At 36.4% G+C, this 15,728-nt stretch overlaps 1 protein-coding gene across 2 annotated transcripts in view; it reads right to left on the reverse strand.

Moving 5' to 3' along the window:
* Positions 1 to 15,140, reverse strand: part of POF1B (POF1B actin binding protein) — a 72,352-nt gene extending 57,212 nt beyond the window's left edge. For both annotated transcript variants that reach the window (XM_014563343.2, XM_006189536.3), the window contains exons 1-2: positions 15,032 to 15,140; positions 14,600 to 14,923 (exon numbers count right to left, since the gene is read on the reverse strand). In XM_014563343.2, coding sequence (XP_014418829.1) covers positions 14,600 to 14,884 — 285 coding nt within the window. In that variant the 5' untranslated portion in view covers positions 14,885 to 14,923; positions 15,032 to 15,140. The remainder of the gene's footprint in view (positions 1 to 14,599; positions 14,924 to 15,031) is intronic.
* Between the last annotated feature and the right edge of the window lie 588 nt (positions 15,141 to 15,728).

The raw sequence follows: 15,728 nt of genomic DNA on the forward strand, positions 1-15,728 counted from the left end.
TGTAGACCAAACAGGTACATATTCTTCAGCTTAGGAATATGGCTGCAAATGTAAACAAGTGCAGGTGGATTTGGCCCACAGATCCAACAGAAGAGGGTTCAGAGAGACAAGGGGAAAAAATATGCTTTTTAGTTATGCAATAGCAAGTGAAATGGAGGGTATAGCTTAGTGGTAGAGCACGTGCTTAGCATGCATGAGGTCCTGGGTTCAATCCTCAGTACCTCCATTAACAAAATAACTAAATAAATAAAAACCTAATCCCCCTCCCCAACGAAAACACAAACAAAAAATAAATAAGCAAAATAAAAATAGTACATGAATACATTCTAACATAAGAATTTATACAGATAAAGTCAAAGATCCTTCTTAACCACCTCCCCTCCATCCAAATCTATTACCCAGAAGTAACCTTTATTATCAAGGGTATCTTTACATAAATATATATGTATAAATAATAATATGCATTGCTTTATTATTCTGCAATGTAAGCCAAGCAATATCTCTTACATTGTAGATTAGCTTGTTCAGCTATCTATCTTGTCTAAACTGTCTCCAGGTTTTCACCATGCTGCAATGAGCATCCTTGTCCAATGTGAGTATTTCTCGAGAATCTCACAAAGAAGTGATATTGCCATCAGCAACTGTGTAAAAGTATCATGCCTGAAACATGCTTTTCTGAAAATTTTTAGCCTTTTTAGGCTGGGCCTAGTAATACTAGGGTCATTTTGAGAAGACAGTGCACACTGCCTGGCACCTGGTTCTATATACGGTGGTTCTTTCTCCTTACCTTTACCCAGTTCAAATCTGATGACATCAGCAAATTAAACAGAATGACACTGACTAGCTATGTAGACTAGCTTTTGAGATAAAAAATGTGCTGAGTTCAATAAACTTGCTGAAATTAAGTCAAGTAGGAATACACACACACACGCACGAATATACATATATCTTACATCTTTAGGACATCTATTTGTAGTAGTATAGGCAGGGTTACTTTATTCAGATGCCAGGACAGTAGATATTCAAAAGGCAAATTCGTGTATTTGCACAAAGACTAGTGTGGTCCTAAAATGAAGGAATTATTCAATCTTCTTATATTTGGAAAGCCAGTACATTCATTCCATAGATTATACTTAATTGTTTTCAGCCTTATTAGAATTGATCTTGCCTCTTTGCATACAACCCTCATGGAAACAAAGGACAAATAGAAAAACTTCCAAGTGTAAAATAGTAAGGTGGTAGGTTAACATGGGTCAAAGACATTAAGACATACGGTGTTGACCAGCACGAATTTAAACTGTAGCAGTATTAGGTTGATCATAAAGTGGGGAAAAAAAAAAACCCTATCTGAATATAAGGTTTGTTAATTCCAGGAAGACTTGCTAAAGAAAATCCTTTTTTCTCCTGGAAGTCTACAGAGTTAGGTAAGTAGTGTAAGTGTCCAAAAGGTAAGTAGTGTAAGTGTCCAAAATTAACATTATCTGGATGATGGAAGATACCTTCAGTGGCATCAAGCTCTAGGCAGGATTGCAAGTCATCCCACAAATAGCTATCACCTATTCTACAGGAAATGATCAAAAATGTTTGAATGAATGAATGAAAAGGATGTCTTATCTTTAAAAGCATCTCAAGAATGGGAGTCAATCTCCCTCTTGGTAACCTATATAAATGTTTAATTTTCAGTGTCAGCCATCTGTGTACAGCTTACCTAAATCTACTCCATGTTGAAATCATTAAATCCAATTAATAGTTCACACCTTATGTGCCTATGTCTTCTAATGCCATAGCCATGTTTCTTTTTTTAAAAAAAAAATTTAAACAACTTTATTGTGGTATAATTTCTGTACAGTAAACTACACATATTTCAGATGTACAATTTGATGAATTTTGATAGATGTGTACACCTATGAAACCACCACCACAATCAAGATACCTAACATTTCCATTAATAATAAAAGGCTGGGGAAGGGGTGGTGGTGACTATCATAATATAGTGCAGAGTCCTGGACTTAAAGTCAGAAACCCTGGCTTCTACTTCCAGTTATATCAGCAGCCAGCTGTTATAGTGAACAACTCATGCCATCTTCCTGAGCTTCAGTTTCCTCATGTGAGGAATGGGGTGTGAATATGGATGAGTGTAGATTAGAGGATCTTTAAGCCTCTTTCTATTTCTGACATTCTGTGAATACAAGAGGTCATTCCCAGCTTATTTTTCCATATAGGCAAAACAATTCCAAATCCTTTCAACTTGTCAGTCTTGTTTTCCTTTGATAATGATGATCATGATAATGACAAGGAACAACTATTAAGAGCTTCCTTTGCCAAATATGCTACATAGATCTTATTTAACACTCAGAAAAAATGCTATGAGGAAGGAACTCTTATAACCCCATTTTACATGAGTAAAGTTAGGTAAATATAGATAAAGTAACTAGCTGAAGATCAGACAGCTAATACTAAGGTGTTAGAATTCCAACTCAAGTAGCATGACTCTAGAACTAATGCTCTTAATCGTTATACTTTGCCACATCCATAGCCTGTCTCATTATATTTTTATTTTTCAAGTGTGGAACATAATTCTACTATTAGCTTTGACTAGTTCTTATAATGGGAGGTGAGATATTTGTCTTTTTTATTATTTACTGTCAAAAGCAACTCTGAAAACAAGAGATCCACCCATAAGTGACTGTGTGAGAGAATAGCCCTGATTAAATAATTTAAACTTCTACAAATTCAATATGGTTTTTAAAATAGACAGCAGGATATAGCTATGGAGTGTACTCACAGATCACTAAACTCAATAAAACACTGAATTTTTATTTACTACTGATAATCATTTAAGCCCTTTGATTTTAGAGGAAGGCCTTACTTTTTCTTGTTAAATTCTCAGCATAGTATTGAGTCATTTATTCCTGAGGTTCAGATTGGCTAAATATATAAATATTGCCTGTTGGCAACATTCTTTAGGTAGAGTCCTGTGGAAAAATAATTTTGTTTATAATTAGGTAGGCTTAGGCTTAGTATAAAATCCAGGCCTATTTTTCCCCACACTGACTAAAGGAATGATTTTCAAGTTTGGGGAAGTTGTGGGAGCCCTCTTCCTTTTCTCTTCCCCTCATCTTCCACCTCCCTCCTCCTCCTCCTCTTCCTCTTCCTTCTCCCTTATAAAGTACATATGGCATTACCAATTTTAAGATCAGAGTGGATTAAAATCAGCCTGCTTTTGAGGGATAATCTTACTACATCACTTGAGATAATTGGCAATTTCTTGGTATACCCTAAATCAGAGTTGGGAAACTCTAGTTGCCTTAAGGAGAATTCACTAGTCACAAACAGTATCTTATTTCTGTTTGTTAAAATGGCTATGTGATTCAGAGTTAAATCACATGAAATGCAAATGGCCCCAATCACTCAGTTACTTACCTTAGTCAAAGAGCTTTTGAGCAGCTCAGTGCAGTAGAGATAGAAGGGAAAGCAGAAGCTGGAGAGGTGTTATTCTCCTTTAGGTGAGAAGGGAAACATTAAAAATTTAGGACATACTCTGAATTCCAGGATTATTACAGGGCAAGACCTTGAAAAGCAGAACAGAAATGATTTTTGCCCTCTAATATTTGATAATTTCCACTCTGATAATGGAATATTAGAATGGAAAAAAAGCCAGTAAAAGTGATCATCAAATGATCTGCTAAATCTAAAAAATACAAACTTGTTTAAAAATTCCTCAGTATCACTGACAGATATATATAGAATAGATAAACAAGTTTATACTGTATATCACAGAAGAATATATACAAGATCTTGTGGTAGCTCATGGTGAAAAATAATGTGACAATGAATATATGTATGTTTATGTATGACTGAAAAATTGTGCTCTACACTGGAAATTGACACAACATTGTAAACTGTCTATAGCTCAATAAAATAAAATTAAAAATTCTTCATTATCTAACTAAGGTTAACTAAGGGAGATAGCTGATATAGTGGAAATAACAAGAACTGGTTTCCAAACCCAGAGCATTCATTAACTAGCTGTTCTAACTTAGACAAGTTATTTTCAGCTATTATATGAACCTTGATTTTTGTATTTGTCCAACAGAAAATTCTCAATGCATGTTTTCACTTGTACACTGTGCAACAGATGTAATAATAATTTTTCTACCTAATTTTGGAGTTCTAGTGAGTAAATAACGCTTGTAAAAGAATTTTGAAAAATAAAATATACCATCTATTAACATGAGGCATTATTTTTACTGGACTGGTAACATGTAACTAAGTTACTTGTTCAATACTTGCTATGTAATAGTAATGAAAGAGATAGCAAAGATAGAATATACTCTCTACTCTCACAAAGATTATAATCAGTTGGGGGTAAAAACTATTAATGTGAATAACAGTAAAGTGTAGTATCATGAGAGCTATAAGGAACTTACTCTGAGAATTTCGAAGCCTAAGATAACTACTGCCTGGGACAATTTAAGATTTCATCACAAGGTTACACTTGAGGAAAGTTGCCTGAAAAATGAGTATAATTTCAGCATCTCAGGATTGGTGAGGATGGGGGATAGGAGCATTTCAAGTGTAAGAGCAACATGTGAAAAGACATAGCTGTGGAAAATGGGGGTTTATATTTAAAGAACAGTTTATATTTTGGCTGAAACAGAGAACACTAGAAGGGGAGTTCCAGGCAGCAAGGTCTCTGGGAGCCAGGTAATGGAGGGCTTTGAAAGTCAGACTAAGAAATTTACAGACACTGAGTGTCATTGGAGGCTTTTGTGGCAGAAGAGAGATCTGAGGTGTTTGTAGGTCATTTAAGCAACGTTTCCAGAGAACGTATTCTTAGCTGTAATTAGATTTGTAAAGATTTTTAAATAATTTTATTCAGGAATCTATACATCCAACCTGAAGTCTGTGTTAAAAAGAAATGGGTAAACACTATGTTTGAGGATAAAAATCTTTCCTTGGAGAGTTCTAAATGTATTTTGATATGTGGATAAGTACTGAACAGCAGTAATAGTTTTTATGAGAGAATCTCAGGGCATATAACTGATATGCTAAACCAATTACTGGGCAATTGACTAAGAGTCAATAAATAAAAACACCACCTAAACAGAATTTCAGTAGCAGGGGAGGTAGAGGGAATGTCTCTAAAAGCAGACTATTTAGCAGCTTTAAACTAATTTTGTTAAAGGAAGTATCAACAAGATCCCAGGGAAATGATCTGATGACAGATGAGAATCATTAACTCTTTAACAACATTTGCCATAAGTAAGGACAAATATTTGTCTGTAAGAAAAAGAAGTATTAATCAAAGATAAACAAGTCAAATCCAGATGCTTAGACCCAAGAACTAGAGTAAAAACTGACTTATTAAATAGCTTTCTTACATTTATTTTATATGTTGTTCACTGTTTGAAAGAAGGAATTTGCATCCTACTTTCCATTGTCAGTTCAAAGAGAGGGCATAAAGGAGTGAAACCCACTAAACAGTCCTAGTCATATATCTTTATAAAAGTGACTGGTGACAGCCACATTCAGGCATTTTTGCTAGCCATAATCACAAAGGGGAATGGGGAGAGGGGAGGGAAGAGAGAGAGGATTTGAAGTTCCATTCTATTCCCCCAAAACACTAATTTTGATTGGCTTTGAGTTTTGATTTTTTTAAAAATTTCAACCATCAACAAATGTACAGTCCATGGTGGTGGAAAATAAGAACCACAGAAATAACATACTACTCAGTATTATACATAGGTTACTTAGTTACATAACAAAAAGTGATACAAGCTTTAAAAGGAGACCACATCTGGGATGCAAGTGAGAGTAGAATCCTACATTGAGGAGAGAGCAGGAAGATTCAGGGTTGGAGAGGATGTCTTCAAGATGGCTTTCCAGATGGATTTTGAGGGACAGATAAAATTCCAGCAAACATAGAAAGGAAGGGTGAATGTTGCCAGAGCGGGAAATGGAATGAACAAAGGAAGGGGTGAGAAGGAGGCAAAATGCTGTTTGTTCAAGAAATGGAGAGCAGTACAGTGTGTTTGGAACACAAGGTGGGAGGATGTGAGTAGTGGCAGATAAGACAGTATGGACAGGGTAGAACTGTCCTAAGGAGGCACTTTAACATCATCAAGTCGAGGAGTTTAAATATAACTTTGGAACCCGATTATCAAAGTTTTTGAAAAGGTTCTAAATTACCAATCAAATGCCATTTTATTGCTGAGATCATTAATTTCACAGAAAGGTACAAACCAATGCTATTTCTTCCTAATATTTCTATCAAAGTTCTCCCAAAGCATTGATGAGTCTTTCGATAACTAATAATTAATCAACTTGTTACCCAGTGCTGAAGCTTTGTATGTTTTGATACAAAACAATCAATAAAGTTTATGAGAGAAATACTGAAAAAAGAATTCTGAACAGCAACAAAATATATCTGCCTTCTTGGTAAATAACATTTTATTTTAAAAGCATTGAAATGTTCATTTACATTATTAATTTATGCCCTGACTTGTGTCCCAAAAGAGTTTTGGTGGTTCATAGTGGGAGCACATACAAGAAAATGATCATGAGGTATAAACAGCAATCAGATAACAGAGACTGTGGAACATAGATAAGCATCAAATATGTAGAGCAGGGATATTCAGTATAGCATGGTGGTTACAAGCATAGACCTGAAACTAGACTGCTTGGATTTATTCATTTCTTTTTTGAGTTTGTTTTTTTAATGGAGGTGTACTAGGGATTGAACTCAGGATTTAGTGCATGTTATGCATGAGCTCTACCACTTGAGTTATAGCCCCTACCCCCTACCCTGTCTGCTTGGATTTAAATCCCAGGTCTGCCACATACTAGCTGTATAGACTTGAGCAAGTCACATGACACCCTTGTGCCTTGGTTACCTCCTCTGTAAAACTGGGAATGATGTTTGAACTTTACTTACTAAAGTTTAAAATTAATTCAGTAGGCTAAGGGAGATAGGCAGTTCCAGAGAGGCTATGAAACCCAGATCAGGTGCCCCCAAAAAAGGACAATGCATTTTGATTGGAGGGAAGAGTATTTTTGCATCTTTTGCCTCTTTTTAACCATTTGCTCTTCCAAAAAGAGAGGTTTTTGGGAAATTACATACATAGAAGGATAGAGTCAGCCCTCCAGATTCACAGGTTCTGCATCTGCAGATTCATCCAATGGAGGACTGAAAATATTAGAAAAGAATTAAAATCTGGAAAGTTTCAAAAAAGCAAAACTTGAGTTTGGCACAATCCGGCAGCTATTTACAGAATATTCACATTGTATTTACAACAGCATTCACATTGTACTAGGTATTATAAATAATCTAAAGATTTAAAATACACAGAAGGATATGCATAGGTTATACACAAATACTAGGCTATTTTATATAAGATACTTGAGCATCCTTGGATTTTTATTTGGTGGGGGTGATCCAAGTACCAATTCCCCTCAAATAGCAAAGGATGACTGTGTGTGCATACATAAGTAAAAATCTTTCATTCAGCTCTTTTCTTAAAGGTTTATGGCTTTAATTCTCCTACTGAGTCATTCTAAACTTACACTTTAAGAGTTTGTGGCTTCATTTTTTGTTTCATTCCTATGTGTCTATTATAGCTGATCGTGTAAATTGGCAGCGCGTTGATCACCACACTTGCACCACCATGAATTTCTTTGAATGTGAGGACCTTAGAAGTATTTCTGTATTTAAATGAGTAGCCTGACCATATAGATCTTGAATGTATAGATCTGAGTTCTCCAGTAGAACTCTCTGCAATGGTGGAAATGTTCTGCCTCTGTATAGTAGAGTAGCCGCTAGCCACATGTGGCTATTGCACACTTAAAACATGGCTATCAAGACTGAGGAACTGAATAATTAGTTTTATTTGATTTTAATTAATTTAATTGTAGATGTAAATAGCCACATGCTACCCTATTGGACATGCAGCTCTAGAAGCATTAGGTAAGAGGTAGACTGCAAGTAAGCTTTAATGCTCAGTGTCACCACATTTTTAAAAGGAAAAAGGAAAGAAAGCACACATTTAAAAAAAAAAAAACTCCATTTCAAATATTGAAGTTCAAGTTCAAAGATGCTAAGAGCATGGAAACTTCCAAATTACTATTTCTAAAGGATATTTATACCAGTAAACACTATAAATAAATTCCTTCTCTTCCAGTCTTTTGATCATACACCATCAGTTTTAGAAAATTGCTTTAATGCTTTTCCTCATTAGTCATTCTTAGCTAGTATAGCCCTAATAAGCCTTGCAAGCATATATGTTTACCTAATCTTTCCAGTGTCAAAGGACGTCTTGCTTTAGAGTCTATTCATTTAGTTTATTATCTTATTTTGTGTGGTTAGCAGCTATTGTTGGCTATATTTTTATAAATCAATAATACAAATGGAAAGAATTATTCAGTGCTAACTCTCAGCCAAACATTGTGCTGGACACCTGCACGTGTTACCCCATTCAATACTCACTACAGGGTTGGGGAGGGTGTAGCTCAGTGGTAGAGTGCATGCCTAGCATGCATGAGGCCCTAGGTTCAATCCCCAGCACCTCCATTAAATAAATAAATAAACCAAATTACCTCTCATCCTCCCCCTAAAAAAGTGTAAAAAAATACTCACTACAAACCCTGAAGATTTTATTGTTCCCACTTTACAAATGAGGACATTGAGGTCCTGAGAAGTCATTTATTCCAGGTAATACACCGGTAACATTGACTATATATGTCAGGCACTGTGCTGCGTGTTTTCCACCATTTATTATTGCATTTGACTCTAACAACAATCCTATGAGTTAGATGTTTATGTGTTATCATTGCCCCGTTTTACAGATGAGGCAAGTGAGGCATAGAGCTAGCAAGTCCCTGAACCAGGAGTTAAACCCAAGAAGTTTAAAACCTAAGCCTACACTCTTAGCCACTACACTAGGCTGTTTTATAGTTCAGTTCTCCCAAAGTCTACCTCATCATTGCACATTTATTATTTGTAGCTCTGTCAAGATATTACACATAGATTCATTTGTACGGACATTTTCTCCACACAATGTTCTCTGTGATTGGTCTCTAGACTCTAAAAATAATGAACATCTTCAGTCAATACCTATTGGCTTTCATTTTCCTATTGATAGGCCTGGTCAAAGAGTTCAAGACTTTGGTGCAATACATACAGGAGAGAAACCGAGATTGCTGGAAGTGAGAATTAGGTAACAGAAAAGATTACATACATAGTACAGGACTTTGTTCTCTAAATATTTGGAAGCTTGTTGAAATGAATGTGAAACTCTTTCATGTTGTCTACTTTGAATTTTAAAACTTTACTTAAAAATGAATAAATAATATAATGTTCTGAGAAGGAAAACCATGGGAGCCTTGTAGATGCTCCTGTCAGTTTTAATGACTATGAGAATCACTGAAAGTATTAATAGTGACTTAGGAACAGTCTAGGCTGAACAGTTTCAAAAGAGGCAGTATCTTTAAAAACCACCTGACATTCATGCTGACAGAATTTGCCAAGGCAAACTGCCATTTGAATGAATTCTCTGAATAGAATGGGAGATGTTTTTGTTAGAACCTTTCAATGTCAGTAACATGGTTAAACACCTGCCTTAGGTTATTGTTGAGATGCTGTTCTGAACTTTGTACAGAAAGAAACATGTAAATTATAATGATCTCTCTTTGGAGGAAACAAACACTTTCTTAATTTAGGATAAAGTCTGTGACTCTGTTCTCATGTAAAGAAAGCAATAGAATGTAATAGCAATAGAACTCCTTCCCCTCATCCCTTCCCTCCAGTGAAAATCCCTCATTTAAGAGACCCATTCCTAGATGCTTTCTCTTCTTTTCTTGAAGGAAACTAGGAGAGAAAAAGTAGATAGTCACTTCGCAATGTATGCTTTTTGTCTTTAAAAACAAGAAGTACATATGCTCCAATGTACGTCAAAAAAGAATGGCTATGGCGGGGAGGGTATGGTGGGAGGGTATAGCTCAAGTGGTAAGGCGCATGCTTAGCATAACAACGTCCTGGGTTCAAGCCCCAGTATCTCTTCTAAAAGCAAATAAATAAGTAAATCCAATTCCTCCCTCCAAAAAAATAAAATTTTTTAAAAGATGGCTATTAAGATAGCTGTTGGTGTGAAGCTCAAATATACTTGTTTAGAAAATGTTTCACTTTGAAATGGGGTTTAAGAGCATGGCAAATCCAAGACTTTGCAGTTGTTTTACCAAGAATTGTCAAGAGAAAAAAATTTGGATCACAACAGTTAAAGGAAAAGTTCACCTCCCTTGCCCTTGCCCGCCACACCTGCCCCCAACCCCCAAACTGACCTTCACACACACTCACACACACACACACAATGATAGCTTGCGGGTGCCACTGACTGAAAACAGGCTCGGCAACTATCAGCCCTCCCTTAAACAAGAGACAATAGGCAAGGGCATTTTCACCCGGCAATTAACTGCACTCAATTTCTATAGCTTCATTTAATTGCAAGCACAAGAGGGATGACCAAAGCTGAAACCTCTGGCCTCTTTATCCTATGACCTCATTCCTTTTGCAGGCAACCTACTTCCCTGAACAATCATTCACTTTAGTGACCACGCCTTTGAATAACAATTTATCAAAGCAACACAGCCATTCCATAGAACAGGAAAATTTTCCGATAGTGTATAGAAATCCTGGCACAGTAAGGGAGCAATCCATGATCTTTGTAACCAAAGAAAAAGGAAAAAAAATCATGTAAACAAAGAAAAGCCCAAGCTGAATAATTATTGAGAGGAGAGGCCATTCATAAATTCATGTTCTCCCCTGGGCTGCTTTCTGGAGTTAAATTTGGTTGGAAGTTTCAAATTTAAAAGACCGGTAACCCACATAACACATACTCTAAGAGGTCCCTTCTTGCACCATAACTTGTTTTATTCGATAAAATATTGATGGCTAAAGCACAAAATTATATTTTAAAATGATATCTAGGCATATAGGACATCTATAGACCAGGTCTTATATATCTGTCCTCAATGTGGACTCTCCCTCAATAAGCAAATGGTATTTATCCGGATAATCATGGTGCCTCCTACATAATAGGCACTTAATAAATATGTGCTCAAAGAATGGCTGGTATTGAAAATATTTTATTTTGATCAAGTTCTCTCTCACACAACAGAGCTCTTCTATATACATGGAAAAATAGCTTGAACTTCATAAACAGCTAAAATTAATGGAAAGGAAAATATACATGTCCAATGTGTATTCACAGCAATGCTGTTGAATTAAGGCAGTAGTTCATTTTGAGTTAGTGATGGTTGTTTAATATTTAGGCCTTTTAAGAGGTTGAGCTATAAGGTTTGTGTTTTCTTTTTTATGTAGTTTCTAGAACTCCATTTATTTACAAGACCACATTCAGTTCTAAAATGCACCCATGACCTTGATTACACCTGCTTTTGCTTTTTCCTGTTCATATGGATAAGCCTAGTCATTTTCATTCTACCATCAATTTAGACAATTTCCTCAGCAACTGGTTTCTACATTCAGTTTTTTCTGAGAAACCCTGAATCAATCAGACAAAATAATAACCAAGAGTCATAAAATGTATCTAATCAATTGTAGGCAAGAAACAAAGCAACATTATATCTGAAGAATTTTTAAATATGTTTGTCTATAAACACCATTTTAATGCAAGAAAGCACAAAAAGCCAGAAATAGAAAATATTAAAATGCTGCAAAAAGCATTTGATTAAATCTAAAATGTCTACCACATAAGCTAAAATTAAGATTCAGGAAGCAAAGCTGAGTAGCATCAATTTCAGTTTCTAAAGGGAACATATTTTACTACCGGCAATCCTATTTTTTTTTAAGAATTATGAATTCTCTAACTGCCATCTTAACACCAAAATGCTAAAAAACAATTGAAATAAAAGTTTAATTGAATTCATGTAACCAAAAATTGATTATTATAACTATTTTCCTAGCTGCCATGGTCACAAACTCTAGCATCAGAGTAATTGTTATATAACAACTCAAAATGCGTGGAAACATGGCCTATTGAAGGAGAGAATTTTAAAACATAAAACAAACAAACAAACAAAAAGGGTTTCAAGTCATATCTACTGCTTGCCTGTGCCTGGTATGGTATATAATAAAGCCGCTGACATATCTTATCCATTTAGTTAGCATGAAGGTAATTTCAGATAAATTTGAAGTCCTACTCTATACAATGCCATCCTCCCAGTAAACAGGGAAAAAGGAAATAAAATAATAGTTTCCTAGTCACATTCTTTGTGGCAGCTATCTAAAAGCTTTCTTGCCAAATTATCTTTCAGTGGATTTATGAATGCCCTTTGATACATAACTCAGTTTGAAATTTTATAGTCAAATGTTCGCTCTTCTTGTTTCACTAAGGGAATGAAGATTCTTTTTTTGGAAAAAAAAAAAAGAAAGGCTTTTTAAAGAAAAAATTAAGAGGGAGAAGTAATTTGAGGTTTATTTGTTTATTTTTTTAAACAGAGGTACTGGGGATTGAAACCAGGACCTTGTACATGCCAGGCATGTACTCTTACCACTGAGGTATACCCTCTCCCTCAAAGACTCTTATTTTTCTCTCTTATCACAGATCTAGAATCTCACTTCCTTCATCCTCACCCAGTCCTTACTTTTCTTTCTTTCCAATTATGATTAACTTCACAACACCTTCCATTCCAATCTCTTATCCCAGTTTCTGTGGCCATACTTTCTGTCCCAAAGTTTCTTTATAAACTCCCCTATGGGGAGATATGATTCAAGGTGGAACTACTCTTGGAAGGATCACTTTAGCAAATACCAGGTAGAAATAAAGTCTTTTTAAAAACTCAACCAGCTTGGTCCCAGGACTATTAAAAAGGAAAGTTGAAATAAGGGAGTACACCATAAAGTGTGATCCTAAAAATTGTTCCATGGTCAATATTTATAATTTGCCAAATTTCAGTTTTTAAATTTTGATCTGTTTATCTTTCTTTTACTAGCAAGTTTGATAAGAAAAGAGGTTAATGTATTTAAATAATTCTGTCAGATAGGGTGATTTTAGCATTCCTATGATAATGGTAACTGTTGTTTTCAACTTTCGCATTGTTTTGGGGCTACTCAGGAACATGGGTGACACCCACTCTGCTGTTCATTAACATCCTAATACTGAATATTGGAATGTATATTTGCATTATTGGGATCACAAACTAGTAGTTTTAACCTTTTATTTTTCTTCCCTTTGACTTCAATACAGGTGGAGTTTTCTCAACTAGGAAATTACTGAAAGTCAGTGCTGGTTTTTTTTTTTTTTCTTTGTATTTTTTTCCCCCTCAAATTAGGCTAGGAGTGAAATAAAAGAGTAAAATTATGACCTTTGTAGTTGTTGAGTAACCTATCTCTTTCAAAAATTCTTTTAAAAATAGTTTTATCATGCATTTTAGAAAGGTTGCTTCATATCCTACTTTAAATTGTGGTTTTTGGGAAAATAATCCATCTTATTCCAGATCAGCATAATAATGCAATCTAGGATAATATCATCCCGCTAGTTGCTTTTTGAGCCCTTGACAGTACAACTTGTATCTTGAAATATAATTTCAGATAGGATAGAAGTTTCTGTGAAAGCTCAAAGACACACAAATTTAATGTAAAAGCGTTAAAGATGAAAACAGACGGAACTGTTAATCTGATATTGTCTTACATGTTCTTTCACATACATTGGCAAGACTATTAGCACAGATACTGATGCTAAAATAACACCTTTAAAAATAAATGTATCTCATTTTAAACGGTGGCTTAGACCTCCAATATTTTTAACTTTCATGTAACAGTTGCTTACAACTTGCCTTCCTCAGTCTTATATCCACTCTTTCAATACTCCTTCTACAAATATTCATAAATTATCCACCCTGGCTATACAAGAGCCCATGTATCCTTTTCAGAAGATGAAACACATAAGACAATTCAGACATTTGTGCCTGTCGCTTATCCCAAGGCAGCTAAACACAAATAATTGCTCATCACTCCATACATGCCAAATCCCTTCACCACCATATTTGATAAAAAAAAAAAAAAGCCTGTTTAACTTTTGCTATATGAAGTGAACAAGTGGGAATTTATTTTATAAAAATGACTATATTCAAGGTGGAGCGCATAGCTCAGTGGTAGAGCGCATGCTTAGCATGCACGAGGTCCCGGGTGCAATCCCCAGGACCTCCATTAAAATAAACCAAATCACCTACCCTACCCCCCAAAAAAATTTTTTTTAATGACTATTCAAGTTGAGGATTGCTTTGCGGTGGGAGCAAAAGAATACTTCAAATCAGATATTCCAATCAAATAATCCAACAAAAAATGAAGTCATCCTATGCTCTAGTTAGATTATGCAAATCATCGGAACTGGTAAACAAAAGGCTACAGGCCCTAGTAAATGAAAGAACAGCCAAAGGATAGAATTTGAGTGACCATACGTTGCCTAAATAGCTGCGATCCAAAAGATGAGATCCTGTAGAACAGAGGCAGAGAAGCAGGAAACAAAGGAAATGAGGTTCAAGATTTCCCCTCGCTACTCTTCTGGCATAGCTGTCTTTGTGGTACCTGGGAACGGTCGCTCCAAACCAAATTTTGGTAGGAGGAGGCAGTTTTGAGAGGGGAGAGCACTTCTCGTGAGCCGATGGGGTCCAAGGCCTGAACCACCTTGTTCATGGGCCCACTGTAGGTCCTCACTCGCTCATAAACTACATTTTTTTCTGGAGGCTGCTTGGCTGGGCTTGACTGATGGTAACAGTGGTAATTCTGGGGTTGGTACTGCAGCCCCTCTGGGGCCTGCTGAGTCCCACAACTGCTGCTGCTCGTCTCACTCCAATAGCTTGAGCTCATCATCTTCTCAGTGGTCAGCAAGGTCCTCTCCAGATGCTCTCCCTAAGGAACAAACAGCGAAAGATCGTGAAAGAAAGGGGTAAGAAAGCAGGCAGGCAAGCACACGTCGGAGCCTTTTATCAGCCACCTCTGCCTAGAGACAAGCGTTACCTGAGCAGCAGCAGAAGCAGGTCTGGCAGCTGCAGAGGAGGCAGCAAAGTAGTTGAGTGCAAATGCAAAGTGGAACCACCCTGGGAGATGGCTCCAGGAAATAGTACGGCCACGCCCCTGAGGGGCGGAATCACCGGGCAGGTTTACCTGCCCGGAGAGGCCCTGCTTTACCACGCAGGTAGCTACCAGGCTGCCCGGTAGGCTAAGAAGTCTGGAAAGCGAGGAAATGTGGAAATTCAGGGTAGCAGCCAGAGATTCCAAGTCCACAGGCTTGGAAACTCACTTTCACCGTAAACAGGCAAACAGACATGTCCATGCCAAATCTTGAGAAGAAAAAACGTCACAAACGTCACATGAAATTGGCTTTCCCAGGGTTCTTAGGCTTAGCAAAGGTAATTACAAGCAGGAGTATTATCATTCCAGAGTTCCAGACCAAAATACGGGGTATTAGCCTAGAGACACACTAGGTTTCACAGATAAATTTGCATTCTTTGCAAAACCCAGCTGGTAATCGCAGTTAAGGGAGATTGCTATGGGGTCTCCTTCTAGCAACTCTCTCTAATTTATGGACCTGTTTATCTTGCTCCAGGCCTCGTATGGCTTTCTAATTTAAAGTACGGTAGATTTGTCTAAATGATTAAATTGCTGTCCCTACGTGGGAAATTGGTCAAGAAGAATCTAACCATTCCACAAATGC

Source organism: Camelus ferus, chromosome X, assembly GCF_009834535.1.
Source record: "Camelus ferus isolate YT-003-E chromosome X, BCGSAC_Cfer_1.0, whole genome shotgun sequence".
In the NCBI taxonomy this organism is placed as follows: domain Eukaryota; kingdom Metazoa; phylum Chordata; class Mammalia; order Artiodactyla; family Camelidae; genus Camelus; species Camelus ferus.